At 42.2% G+C, this 14,769-nt stretch overlaps 1 protein-coding gene across 1 annotated transcript; it reads left to right on the top strand.

The window, feature by feature from the left end:
• The first annotated feature begins 6,629 nt into the window (after positions 1–6,629).
• On the top strand, positions 6,630–12,581 carry si:dkey-87k14.1 (leucine-rich repeat transmembrane protein FLRT2). Its single transcript, XM_050061959.1, has 2 exons — positions 6,630–7,179; positions 8,832–12,581. The coding sequence occupies exon 2, from the start codon at positions 9,306–9,308 to the stop codon at positions 11,325–11,327; it is 2,022 nt and encodes a 673-aa protein (XP_049917916.1). The 5' UTR covers positions 6,630–7,179; positions 8,832–9,305; the 3' UTR covers positions 11,328–12,581.
• Positions 12,582–14,769: the final 2,188 nt, after the last annotated feature.

The raw sequence follows: 14,769 nt of genomic DNA, 5'->3' as shown, positions 1-14,769 counted from the left end.
TGTGTGTGTGTGTGTGTGTGTGTGTGTGTGTGTGTGTGTGTGTGTGTGTGTGTGTGTGTGTGTGTGTGTGTGTGTGTGTGTGTGATCAACAGAGAGCATGGTTGAAGGTTAGCAGTTGTACACTGATGCTTTATGTTAAGAGTTCAGCTTGGTATAGAGTGTGAACTGAGGCAAAGAGTTTTGTCAACACTGCTTGTGTGACAAATCTACATGTATGTGTGTGTGTGTGTGTGTGTGTGTGTGTGTGTGTGTGTGTTTTTGTCTGTCTGAATGTTTGTCTGAAGGTGGAAAAGTTGGTCTCATCNGAACTGAGGCAAAGAGTTTTGTCAACACTGCTTGTGTCAAATCTACATGTATGTGTGTGTGTGTGTGTGTGTGTGTGTGTGTGTGTGTGTGTTTTTGTCTGTCTGAATGTTTGTCTGAAGGTGGAAAAGTTGGTCTCATCGGGCCAGGCAGTGACAGTTGAAATGTTAAATAATGTATTCTTCTAAATCAAACAGCGTGTAGAAGCCGTCCAGACGTCTCAGTTTTGTTTCATCATCCTGCTGGGTCTTTGAGTCTGAATTTACTGCATAGAATCCGCCTACAAGCTGAAGCTCTTCATTAAAGGGAATACACTGCCTCAAAGTATAAAACTGTCTCTCTGCCACAGGAAATATACAATGTACACAAACCAAAAACAGTTTGGATAAGTTACTACAAATAAGAGCAAACTAAACATTTCAGCCAGGGAGGAAAAATAATAACTATACATACATATATATGTATATACAGTAGTGATCAAAATTGGAGAACAACCTACAATTTCCTTATTTCAAGGTCACAGCTTAGTCCTATTTGAAAAATATTTATATATTTATAAATATTTATATATATTGAAATCATCCAAACAGGAGTAAAAGAGCAGTTTTTATATTCTGAAGCACTATAAAAAACTTTAAGGAGATATTTGAAAAAGAACACTGATCAAAATTAGAGAACACTTTCAGATACCTTTCAGTTATTGGTGTTAATTTGGCACCTGGTGCTTATTTCCTTAATTATCTGACAAACCCTATTTAATTGGCAGCCTAACTTTCCAGTTTTCACTGACTTTGCAAAATGGTGAGCCATTCTAAAGTGACTGAAACCCTCTGGTAGCAAGAGATGTTGGTAGTTCCAGATCTGTGATTTCTAGAATATTGCATCTTTACATCACAAACTCATTCAAGTCCCCCAAGAAGGCTGGTCATCCACGAAAGACAAATGCAAGAGAGGACAGGATAATGCAGAGAAACTCAATGGGCAATCGGTTCAACACTGCAGCTGGAATTGCTCGCCAGTTCAGCGCTTAACAGGGCAAGGATCTGAGCAAGGATCTGTCTTGTCATACAGTCTCAACGTTTAATAGAATTTGGACTGAAAGCCCACTCTGCAGTGACCAAACCTCTCATTAGCAGAAAGAATCAAAAGGCTAGACTAACCTTTGCTGAGGAGCATGTTGTGTGGACAGAGGAGAACTGGTCCAAAGTTCACTTTAGTGATAAAAGCAAACATTATGTTCATCGTCAAACTGGGAAAAGATTAAACCCTAAGTGTGTAAAGAAGTCAGTGAAAGGTGAAGGAGGAAGTGTCATGGTTTGAGGGATGTTTTCTGCAGCAAGAGTTGGGCCTCTTATACAGCTACATGGCAGAGTGAATGCAAATGTTTATCAGAAACTTCTTTGACAACATGCAGTTCCTTCCCTGCGTTCATCACCCAATCAGCCAGCAATATTTATGCAGGACAATGCCCCCTGTCACACAGCAAAATGGGTAAAGCAGTTTCTTGAAGCTGAAAACATTGAAATGACCAGCCCAGAGTCCTGATCTAAACCCAATAGAAAACCTCTGGAAAATCCTTGGCAACAAAGTTATGCCTAAGAAACCCACTACAGTCACCGAACTGGAAGAGACTGGAAGAAGAGTGGACCAAAATCACAACAGAGCAGTGTGAGAGACTAGTGATGTCCTGTAGCCGCAGATGTGCTGATGTCATTCAAAGTAAAGGCCTGTACACTTTGTACTAATTGTTGGTTGTTGTAAGCTCCAGAAATTTTAGTTGTAATCTTTCTCTGTGCTATGTATGTAAAATGTAACCGTCTTTCTGTAATATCTAGCATGACTCCATTATGAAAATCATGATCTTTATCTGTTTTCTTTACCTGTTTAACATCAAGGGAGATATTAGGGGAAATTCAGCACCACATACAGTAAAAACAGGTTGGTTAGGTTTAGGCAACAAAAGTATGTGGTTAGGTTTAGAAAAAAAACTCATGGTATGGCTCTGTATTCATACCGAAAGCTCTCAGGGTGAAAGTCTGGGGTTTGTTGGTCTCATCCACCACCCCTCATACCCACCCAACTATTTAAAAAAACTATTCAATGAAATAAATAATTTCTTATTTTCTTTAATGTTTTTGTCATATACAGGTATGCAGTAGAATAGAATAGAAGTGAAACCTTTATTGTCATTGTACAACAGTATACAACGAGATCACGAGAGTGCCACATCTGATCAGGTCCCAACTAGTCCAAAAGACAAGTAGTTTGATGTAGTTGCATGAGAGTTCGAGGTCATCAGTAGATCTGTTTGCTCTATAAGCAAGCTGATGAGGGTCGAAGGTGGGAGGGAGGCTGGCTTTGATGTGGTCAGCTATGAGTCTTTCAAAACATTTCATGACTACAGATGTCAGTGCTTTCAGCCTGTAGTCATTGATGCTGCTGACTGTTGGGTAACATGTATGTTGATGTTGTCTAATGTCAAGTCTCTATTTGATCATGTGACAAGTCGATACAATATGGTAGCTACTTTCGGCATTAAACCTGTCAAGAGTGACAAGTGAGCAGTCACGCCTTTCAAACTTAAAAGTGTCAGTATGAAAGGACAAGAAAAAACAAACAGTAGGAAAAAATGGCAAAGCTCCCAGTGGTGCCTGTGTGTGTACCTTATACCTAGTAACTAGCGTGCACTTTGGTGCAACACAATACTGTGCACTGGGGCACGTTGTAACTACCCTCTGCCTCTGTCCTCCTGTTTCTGTTTTTGATGTTCCAGGACAGCTTGTCAATTTGTTACATCTGTCTTTTCAAAATACACTTCCGTCTTCACTGGCACTGTACAGTTTCTGCTCGTTCAATGCATCTTTTTCAAAATAAACTTAACCCTAACTTCTTGTTCCGTGGTGTTGTCCGGTCCTTCTGGATTGTGGGTAATAAATGGGCTACAGTTTGTCTTGTTTCATTCTAATGAATTCACACCAAAATAAGGCAAGAGAGTGTACATCAATTTTCACTCTTAAGTCAACTGCAGCATGTTAACCAGAGTCTGGTGCACTAACACCCAATGTGAAATTATTATTCCTGCTAAAATATTCATTTAAATATATATATATATATATATATGTATATGTACACACACACATTTCTACAGTATTCTATATAAACATTAATAAGCATGGTGACTTAATTATAAATAACCTAAACATATAATGTGTACAGTAGCAAAAGTTACACTTAAAGCTTCAGTAAAACACCTTGTATTTACCCATCCACCCCCACACCCTTAATGGACTATCCAAAACCTTGAATTATGTTAGGGCTGGACGTTATAACTACTATGTAGGATAATTTCAAGTGAAATATAGATTTAGACAATACTAGATGTAGGGTCAAGTTGTGTTACATAACGCTGTTTTTCGAAAAAGTCATGCCAGTGTGCATCTCTCCTCTCTCACACTCTGCAAAGCTCCACCCCACTCATTCATTCAGTCACAAGTTTTCCAGCAACACTAAATAGGCGGCTGCATATATGGGAAAAAAAACACCTTACCCCAAAAAAATTCTAACAAAAGGTTTCTCAACAGTTTTTTGTAGTATTAGGTGTCCTTAATAACATACTAAAAGTCTACAAAAGTCTGGTGGTTAGCACTGTTGCCTCACAGCAAGAGGGTTCCCGGTTCGATCCCGGGTGTGGGAGCCCTTCTGTGCGGAGTTTGCATGTTCTCCCCGTGTCAGCGTGGGTTCTCTCCGGGCACTCCGGCTTCCTCCCACAGTCCAAAGACATGCAGATTTGGGATTAGGTTAATTGATAACTCTAAATTGTCCGTAGGTGTGACTGTGAGCGTGAATGGTTGTCTGTCTCTATGTGTCAGCCCTGTGATAGTCTGGCGATAGCCCTGCGATAGTCTGGCGACCTGTCCAGGGTGAACCCTGCCTTTTGCCCAGTGTCAGCTGGGATAGGCTCCAGCCCCCCCCGCGACCCTCAAGAGGATGAAGCAGTTAGAAGATGGATGGATGGATGGATGGAAGTAATTTTGGTGTCTCACCCCATGTTCTTGGGTCCTACAAATGTATTTCACTTGTCAAAAGTGATATGATTACATAATTGTATAATCCAAGATTTTGTGTGCATGAGGCATCTGAAAGTCACCTATGTCCCATGTCAGTTTAACTAAATTCATGATTGTGTAATAAATACCATCTAGATTTTTTTGCTATTATATCAAGGCTTGACAATATCCTGAAAAACAGCTATATACTTAAAAAGAGAGTGGTATCAGAGGATAATGGTAGTTAATAGTATTGGTTGCATGGTTGAAAAGTTATAGGTAGATCTGAGCATTATGTTCTTGCTCCCTGGTTCACCACTTGGCATGGAAAAGGGGTGACAGTTACGGTGCCATTGCACAGTCATACGCAGACTTTACCATACGCCATTATGGTAAAGCAACTGTAGTTTTTGATGGTTATAGTGAAGGTCAAGACAATACTCATCAGAGATGTGGAGAAACCACCCACCCGATCGTTAGCTTCAATGCAAAGACTGAGTTTGTGGGAAGAAAGGATGATTTCCTTTCCATATCTTGTAACAAACAAGGTCAATCTTATGACTGAGGAGCTGGAGAAGAAGGGCTGCACTGTTATCAATGCATCAGGTGATGCAGATGTGGACATAGTCAAAACTGCAGTCAAGGCATCACAACAGCAGACCACAACCTTGATAGGGGAGGATACAGACTTACGTATTCTTCTTCTCTACTATGTTGAGACGAACAATAGAGGCCTCTATTTTCGTTCAGACAAGTCCAAAGCTACCAAAGTGTACGACATCAGAGAGATGAAACAAGTCCTGGGTAGTGACTTGTGTTTCCAGTTGCTGTTTATTCACGCTTTCACAGGATGGGATACAACTTCGCACATTTTTAGTGTCGGTAAACAGTCAGCATTCCAGAAACTTGTGAATGGTGAATCAACCACCCAATCTTGTGCAAATGTCTTTCTGCTCCCAAATCAAGCAAGGAATGTCATAGAGGACCATGGGAGCAAGGCAATGGCAGTGTTTGCTAGTTTGTGTGTGAGGTGGATCATAGCGCATCGCCGTTCTTCTTGGTAGTTGTAGGCTATTGTGTGACACTGAGACAGCACCTGGATGCAGGCGACAGATGGGTTTAAAAAAAACAGACGTATAACAGATGTATAGACGTATCCCTCCTCTGGCCTCTCTGTTGATGCTATGTGCATAAATAGGATTAATAACTTAATAAATAAAAAAAATATTTGAATCATTTTCCAGCACTAGATTATTTGAAAGGCCATGGAAAATGACCCCCCCCACAAAGATATTTTTTTAGTTTCAAACATAACCTACTTGATACTTTTATACTCATGTTATAGTTTTGTCTTCAGTGCTGCAAACTTGTAAACCTCTGTAGCTCCACTCTGTGCAAAAAGTTAATTTACAGCCCTGCTATTTATTTTATATAATTTTTCATTTACATGTTGTGCAGCTGTATATTTTTATAACAGGAAAACTAAAATCCCTGTCTTTGCACAGTCTAGTGCTTGTGACATCTCAAATGCAGCTTTGACTCGCAAATTAATTTTAAGCCCATTTTGTAGAAAATACCGAAATATATATGGTTTATCACAATTCAGCCTGAAAATACCAAGATATAAAATTTTGTACATATGTCCAGCTCTGTATTATGTTGTAGCCAGGTGTTTTATACAGAAGCTTTACAAAACGCCACCAGGCAGCATTATAAACTGCCTGTCATACTGCTGCAAAAGGTGCCTCTTTGCATTTCTGTCTAATTCCAGAATCACTGACAAAGTGGTGCTCTTTGATGAGTTGGGAATGAGAATGTCCTGTTAAGTCTTAAAGAAATTTGTTTAATCAAATGATGGCAAATTACAAAGCAAGCAAACCTGGGGCAGGATGTTTCAGCACAGGAATTCTGGTCAGCTTCTGGGACTTGGGTTGGGGGAGCATGTGTTGGTATTAAGGGGTGAATCTGGCCATGCAGTCTTGTAATATCATACTACCTGTACAAGCCTGCAGCCTATAACAAGTGACCATAGGCCTACATGTCAATACGTAATTATGACGTCTTAAATCTTTTTTGAAGCCCTTGAATTAAAAAAAAAGAATGGAAAAATAAAAGACAGATTAGCACACACCACGAAATAAGAGAGGGAGGAGGCTGTGGAGGAGAGAGAGAGAGAGAGAGAGAGAGTGTGTGTGTGTGTGTGTCTCAGAGAGAGAGAGAGAGAGAGAGAGACAGAGAGACAGAAAGACAGAGAGAGAGTGAGCGTTGGTTCACAGAGAGAGTGAGCGTTGGTTCACAGAGATAGTGAGTGTCGGGGCTCCAGGTCCAGGAAGGAACAGGCAGTCTCTGGAACAGTTTACCCAGGCTATGGACTGCATATTTCGTGTTGCTCTTGGCGGAGCGGCGGGGGTCGGGCTGCTGGGAGCCTCTCTCTGCCCTCTCCTCTCTGCTTCATGTCCTCTTCTCCTCCTCTGAGGGCAGCGGAGGAACTTCACCGGCAGCTCCGGAGCAGCTCGGCCGGCCGGGAGTCTCAGGCTGTCGCGGTGTGTTTGAGGGAGGCGGGCGGGGGGGAGGAAATGCGAAGCAGACCGCTGGTGACCTGAACTTCCTTCCCTCCTGGCTGTTTCAGTCAGGACCTTGCCCATTCAGCATAATGCTCCCGTTCTCCACCCGCAGAAAACCAAGTAAGAGCAGTCCGAAGCCGCGGCGGGAGCTGGGGGCGGACGCAGCGGACATAATGCGGACTTTGTGCCCGGTCTGAGCGCAGCAGTCTGCGGATACGAGCTGACCGGCTGGATGTTCAACAGCAAGACTTTGTGCTTTTCTGAAGGTAAGAAAACGGAGAATCCATGCAAATATGGCTGGGTAATTAAGTCTCTTTTTTTCAAACTAGGATTTATTTTTTTATTTCCCATGTCCACATATTCAGATTTCCATTTCACATGAACTTACTCCCGTCAAAATAAATGTAGCTAATAAACTGAAATAAACAGGAAAAACCTGCGCCAATTTAGGATTTTCTCCAGTGAAATAACTCTTCACACTTTTTCCATAAGCGTCAGATCCATTTCATTTTCATTAGGTGTTGAAAAACATAGACAGGTCCTCATGGATTATACTTAACATGGACTGCGCCAACTACCCGCCAGTTTATTCTCCAGACTGGGGCAGTGCTGCTCAACAACAAAAGCTGGCTTCCTTAATAAAGGCTACTTTTGCAGAAGCAATATATGTGAAATAGGATGGATGCCTAAGACCTTGCTGATAAAAACCGCGGTGGGGTCGGGTCACAATAATAAGACTCTGTTTGATGCCTTGTTTGCCTCCCCCCCCCCCCCCCCAAGGAACATTACATAACTGTTGAACTGCCTTGGCCACAAATCAATGCAATCTGTCAATTGGCTGCTGCTGCCTGGTGCCATTTTATTAATCATCACTACCAACCAGCTAACTAACACTAATAATACATTATCATCACTTCCATAGCAGGGACTGTATTGGATTGTAACTGGTGTGCAGAAGTCAAAGAACTTTTATTGATTTTTCTTTTCTTGAATTCACCTAAATAATGAAGCTTTTGTTTGTGAGCCATCTAATACCGATGCTGTAGGACATCTCTCCACTTCTTTTAAATCTTATGACCTTGTGAGCACAGCAGCACCTTTCCTCGTTGCAAGAAGCCCACATCGATCTTAGTTTTGTCCCCTACAAGAAATTTGTCTCATCTTATCTCTGCTGACAGGCTGCGTTCATCACCATCCAGCACTCCTCCTCTCCTCCACCACAACTCAGCTTAATGAATCAAGGGGAGAGAGAAATGCAAAGTCTAGTTTGACCAAAATGAGCACATATTTGACTTTATAGCAAATTATGTGGTAATACTGTATCTGTAACATCCTCTCACACCCCCCTCTTTAACCTCTTGATAATTCAGCCTAAGGATGAGTCTTCCTTGTACTGCCTGGGCAGGGCCCTGGAGAGGGTAACACATTCATGGTGCTCGTCAGCGAGCTAGTTGTATCCTTCACCAGCTCGCCTCATACCTCATCGCTCACAAAATTCTTTCAGCTGCCTTATTTAATCCTTTGAATCTGGACGATTTTTAAATGCTCTTTTTGTCAGTATGTTCACGTTCATGGTTATCAACCGAGGAAGGAAAAAAAAAAGTTTGAAGCCGCTTAGCGTAGGTTTTCATTTTAGATTAGGGCTCACGTTACTAATCTGCACATAGACTTTTAAATTTGTTTTTCCCAGCATTTCCACACACCTTTGCCCTCAGTATCTTTTCAAATATCCTTTTCCACTAGCTGTGTGTCTGAGGAGTATGTAACAAATCTTAAGTCATTTGTATGCACACTGCTCTCCTCTCCCAATTTACAGTGCTTTTCCAATAGTGAGATAGACAGGGAAAAGAACTCCTTTGGTCTGTATTTTAGGAGGAAAAAAGAGACTGACTTTTCCATTATTCTTATTTTGCAACAGGTTTCTGGATCCAAATGTCGAGTCTGAGAGAAGCTTTATCGTTGTGGAGCCAGCAGTGTGTGACGTGAAAGGAAGGGAAGCGAGGACAAGGGCGTCCAGCGATAACAGTCCAGTGTGCTGTACATGGCTCTGTCAGCATCAAGTGCCGTGAAGAGAGCTCTACCCGGTGGTAAAACAGAAGAGAGGTTGAAAATGTGATGGACTTCACTAATGTCTCCCAACTCAATTATGGACAGTGGCTGGCAAAGGAATCATAGTGCTTAATTAGACCATTGCTCTTGTGTTGGGAGGCTTAGGACAACTAATTACCAAGGGATTACTCAAGACCTTCTTCAGCACCAACCAGGGCATGGTTGTGTTATTAAGCAAACAGCCAGAATCCAATGACTGTTCTGTTGGATTGTTCACATCCTAATTTCTTATCAGTTTTTTTCCTCTGATTTGGTGTCTGTATTTTTGTCTGATCTGTTTGAAATGGAGATACAGTGGCGTTTATGGAATAAGGACTGGGCCTCCTTTATACGGCCGTGGATACCTATACTGTTAGGCCTTCACCTCCAGTTCTCCCGGGCCTCCAACTGTCCCGAGGAGTGCCGCTGTGATCGCACCTTTGTTTACTGCAACGAGCGGAGCCTGACCTCAGTGCCTCTGGGAATCGGTGAGGGTTACAAGACTCTTTACCTCCACAACAACCAAATCAACAATGCTGGTTTTCCCCTAGAGCTCCATCACGTGGCTTCTGTGGAAACTGTGTTTCTGTATGGCAACCAGCTGGATGAGTTCCCCATCAACCTGCCCAAAAATGTAAGGGTTCTCCATCTGCAGGAGAACAACATTCAGACCATCTCCAGAGCAGCTCTGGCTCAGCTTCTCTGGCTGGAGGAGCTGCATTTAGATGATAACTCCATTTCTACTGTGGGGGTGGAGGAAGGGGCCTTCCGTGAGGCAGTTAGCTTAAAGATGCTCTTTCTCACCAAAAACCACCTGAGCAGTGTGCCTATTGGTCTTCCGGATGATCTGAAAGAGTTGCGATTGGATGAGAACCGGATTGCGGTCATAGCAGAGGAAGCATTTAGGAACGTCACTCGCCTGCAGCGCCTCCTGTTGGATGGGAACCTGTTGACAGATGAAGGGATCGCACCGGGGACCTTTCAAGACCTGGTCACCCTGAGGGAGCTGTCCCTGGCCCGCAACTCACTCACTTACCCTCCCCCATACCTCCCTGGGGACGTGCTTGTCAAATTAAACTTTCAGGAAAATCAGATAAATAGAATCCCTGCCAGGGCATTCGCAGGGTTGCACAAGCTGGAGAGGCTGGATATTTCTAACAACCAGCTGCAGTCGCTGACAGAGGGGGTCTTTGACGATCTCGTCAGTCTCAGACAGCTCACTGTTCGGAACAATCTTTGGCTGTGCGACTGCAGCATCAAATGGGTTGTGTCGTGGCTCAAATCCCTGCCGGCCTCCCTCAATGTGCGTGGCTTTATGTGCCATAAACCTGAAAAGTTCCGGGGCATGGTGATCAGAGAGCTGAGTGCTGAGCTGGTCCAATGCCCGCAGAGCACAGTGACAGCACACCTGCCTACCTCACCATCTGATATTGCTCTGATCCCATCCCTGTCATCTTCCACAGACTCCCCCCAATTCCCTCACTATGTTTCCTCCTCCTCCTCCAGACATCCCGTCTCCACATTACCCACCCTCTTCCCTGTCTACTCAACCAGAGAGGCGGGGCTAAGGACTAAGCAACCCCTGGACCCCAGGAGGGAGACTTTGCAGGTCAGCTTTGCCCTACTAAATGGCTCTGCTATCCACGTCAGATGGGTGGCAGCCTTTCCAGTCACTGCCTACAAGGTGACCTGGGCCAGGATGGGCCCAAGTCTGACAGGGGACACTGTCAGGGAGAGGATAGTGGGTGGGGATCATCGAGGGATCCGACTGGCTAATCTTGAGCCAAAGTCCACCTATCGGATCTGTGTCATTCCCTTGGATGCATTCAATAATTACCGTCCCAAAGATGATACTGTGTGCACTGAGGCCACGACGACAGCGGCCTCTTTCAGTCCTGACAACAATAAAAGACCGTCGGGGCCTGAGCAGGCCACACAACAGGAACCCAGCTCGCATTTCTTGCTGGCTGGGCTGATTGGCGGGGCTGTGATTGTGGTACTGGTGGCACTCCTCAGCATCTTCTGCTGGCACATGCACAAAAAAAGCCGCTCCAAGTCCTCCACCAAGTGGAAATACAACCGGGGTCGGAGAAAAGATGACTATTGCGAGGCAGGCACCAAGAAAGATAATTCCATCCTGGAAATGACTGAGACTAGCTTCCAGATAGTCTCACTTAACAACGAACAGCTCCTCAAGGGAGATTTCCGCATTCAGCCTATTTACACCCCTAATGGAGGCATCGGCTTTAGAGACTGCCCCCTGGAGAACAACAGCACAGTCTACTGCAAGAACAATGTTCAGGATGCAGACTTTTGTGGCACATGATGGTTTCGGAAAGCACCAGGAGCTTTTTTACTGACAACTACCCACATTTTACTGGACACTGTACAGTGTTAATATTATTTGAAACCCCTGTGTCTTCAAGAAATGTAATTTATACAACTAACTGGATGATATCTTTTATATAACAATGGATTTATAAGTTATTGGTTTCTGGAGTTGTGTTGTTTGAGTTCTGTGCACACAGACATGTACAATCAGGATTCATTTATTTCTAAGTATTAAGGCTGGGCTTTATTTTGATTTTCAGTAATATTGAATGATTTTGAAGTCATTGTATACTATAACTACAACAGATACAGAATCCACACAGTAGCTGCAGTGCATCCTAACAGTACTAAAAGGAGGTGGTAGAATTCTGTGTGTGGAGAAAAGAGACAGGCACAAACCAGCTACATTCACCAGTAGAGGGCAGAGTTTTCTGGAAAGCACACAGTCCACCACTCTTCCTGTGTGTTTTTAATCAAGTCATTGCAGTTATGTGGCACATTTGTTTAATTGCCATGACAGTCAATAGAGATGCAAATTATTGGATTCCTGCTCTTGAAAGAGGACATATTGTTATGCAAATGTGATTTCTCTCTGCTTCAAAACGAAATTTAAAGGTCACCCTTATTAAACATTCACAGAAAATGGCAGGCCGCAGCGCTTTCACCTGCTTTTCAAGATTAATACATTATCACAGTTAAGAGGTCATGTTATTAATGCTGGCTGTGCCTGATGGTGGGTGTCACAAAGTGAGCTGCAAAAAAGCACATCTGCCATCTGCTGTATGTTTAACCCATGAAGAACCAACTCTTTCCTTTTGTTCAGCAAAAATAATGTTATGATAACACAGTATATATATATATATATATATATATATATATATATATATGTATATGTATGTGTGCCTTGAAGTTATCAGCTTACAATGTCTTTTGAATCCATGTTTTTTGCACAAAAGGTGTATTGTATATACATTCAATTGAATTGTTGTTATGGAAACCTCTTGCTCTCGATTATTTATTTACCTCATTACACATTTAATTAAAAACATATCTCCAAAAGTGAACTTATCCCTCATGATCTGTTCTAGAATGATCATTAACTCAAAGTGTTCAAAGTATACACATGTGGGAGAGCTCAGTGATATCAGCAGAGGTCTGTTTGGAGAGGGAAGTGTCCTTTGAGGATGACGAGTGTAAGCTCAAAAGTCACAGAGACTGCACTTAAAGTGCTACTTAACACAAAACCATATTAAACCAGCCTCACTGCTAAACTGTGTACAGCTGTGTGCAGGCACATGAGAACCACCTGCTGAAGCAGTCAAACAATAGTCTAAATCTGTGGCATGTTAAGTTGTTTTGTACCTTGATGATGAATTATGAAGAAGCATTTAATGACTTTTTAACTAATGAAAGTCATAGCTTCAAATGTGTCATTGTTTGAACTGGTACATTTGTACTCTCTTCGGTCCCAATCACTGCCGTTTTTGCAATGCTACGGACCTTGTGTTTTTGCTGTCTTGGTGCCTGGCAATTTTGCTGGAGTGCTCTGAATTCCTTCAGTTGAAAAAACTTAGACTCAGTGGACTCCCTGTAGTTAGTATTCATTTTTGTTATGCTAGGCCAGATGATAGACAACAGGTTGTTAAACTGCTCCCTAGTCATCCTAAAATATGCCTGGACCATGACCATGGCCATCATGGTGGCAAAGCTCCTGGGCCAACTAATGGTACTCCCCATGATCCATCCTGTTTTTTAGGGTCTCATGTACCCACACAGATCTCTGTTTCCCTCTGCCCAGCAAACTATTTTCTGATAGCCTCTCATCCACAACCAGAGCTACAGCAAGTACCATCTGTCTGTCCATTGTAGGAACTAGCTACTAATTACTGTCAAATAAATAAGATAAAATTAAAAGAATAATAAAAAATAAATGGTAGGTTGATTACATGGAAAGTGTAGTGTAAATTGGTGATGGGGTGGTTGCCTGGCAACAATAAAAAGCCGCAGCAAGCGTTTATTTTTTTTTTTTTTCACTAGTGGCATTCACTTCAAAGGCAGTGCGGTGTGCCTTGCGTTTTGCAACCTGCGAACGCTTTCTGTGTGATCGGAGTCAAACGCTGTGAACAGCCCAGTCACCAGACAAAAATGTATGTCTCTGCAAACTACAGATATGTTACATTTGTATGTTTCATACGCATCAAATCAGTGTTATGAGCTGATTGTGTCATTTGGAGGTCAAGGGGATGGTGGATGACATGTTCCTTAGGCAAGACGGCTGCCTTACAGATCACTGCTGAAACCAACAAATAACAAAAATGGTTGTATTTTAGCGGGTCATTGCTGTGTTTCCTGCACCGTTTTAGGTACTTAACGTGGGTGTTTTGTAGCACGAAGTGAGCCTCTAAAAGAGGGTATTTTAGACCAAAACATGATCTTTTCCTAAACATAATCAAGGTGTTTTTTGTACCTAAGCCTATCCACATGTTCACCACAGCTGAAACATAAAGGATAAATGTATTTGCTACATAATATAGTGCAAATGTAACATATCCGTGGTTTGCAGAAATGCACAATGCCAACAGTTTTTCTGGCGACTGGGTTGCTGTCAAATAGGGCTTTTTCACTTCAGGATATTAATGACTTCTATCCTGAAGCTTCCCATAACCAGAACTAATAAGAATCCTGTAAAGTCAAGGTTCTGACATGTTTTACATTACATTTTACAAACCAAAATGTTTTGTATTTATGTAATTTGTATGCCTTTCTATTTGAACACACTTCCTTGCTAAACATGTTCTGCATTATTAATTCCGTTTGTTGCAAAGCAGCTGCTTTCAGCACTGCAAACTAAAGTCCATTTTCTTCTCTTGTACATTGGTCTTGGCTACACATCACTACAGCTCAAGTGAGAAAAAATCAAATATATAAGAATCACATTTTAAGTTTAAGAGGTTAACTTAATTCAGGTATGTTTTTTACCTGAAGATGCAGCATTGCCTCTGCTTTATCTTTGGTTCTTTGTCATTGTTATTGTGTTCTTATGTTGTTATTACATCAGATTTCAGTGGTTCCATTAGTATCAATGAATGCTGACACATCTCTGAGAAAGATGGAAATTTACATGGCATTACAATTTTTCAAGTACCTGTACCATTCAAATATTTTTTATTTCAAAAGATTTTATCTGCTTTGAAAATGATAAGTGGGCCTGAATGACGTACTTAAACAGTGTATGAAGCTCAGTTTAGACCAATGATTCATGATGAGATCAAACTGTTTTAAAACGTCGGCGAAGGGCAGCTGGTTTTAGAACGTGCAACACATGACCTGTTTCTACAGCCAACTGGCTTGTAGTGAAATCCACTGGTTAAGTCAAAATGACCGCAGATGGCGTGTTCACTTGCTGTGTCCATGTCGGATGGTAGGTGGCTGCTGCT

Source organism: Epinephelus moara, chromosome 14, assembly GCF_006386435.1.
Source record: "Epinephelus moara isolate mb chromosome 14, YSFRI_EMoa_1.0, whole genome shotgun sequence".
Classification (NCBI taxonomy): Eukaryota; Metazoa; Chordata; class Actinopteri; order Perciformes; family Serranidae; genus Epinephelus; species Epinephelus moara.
This window is presented reverse-complemented; position numbering and strand designations above follow the sequence as displayed.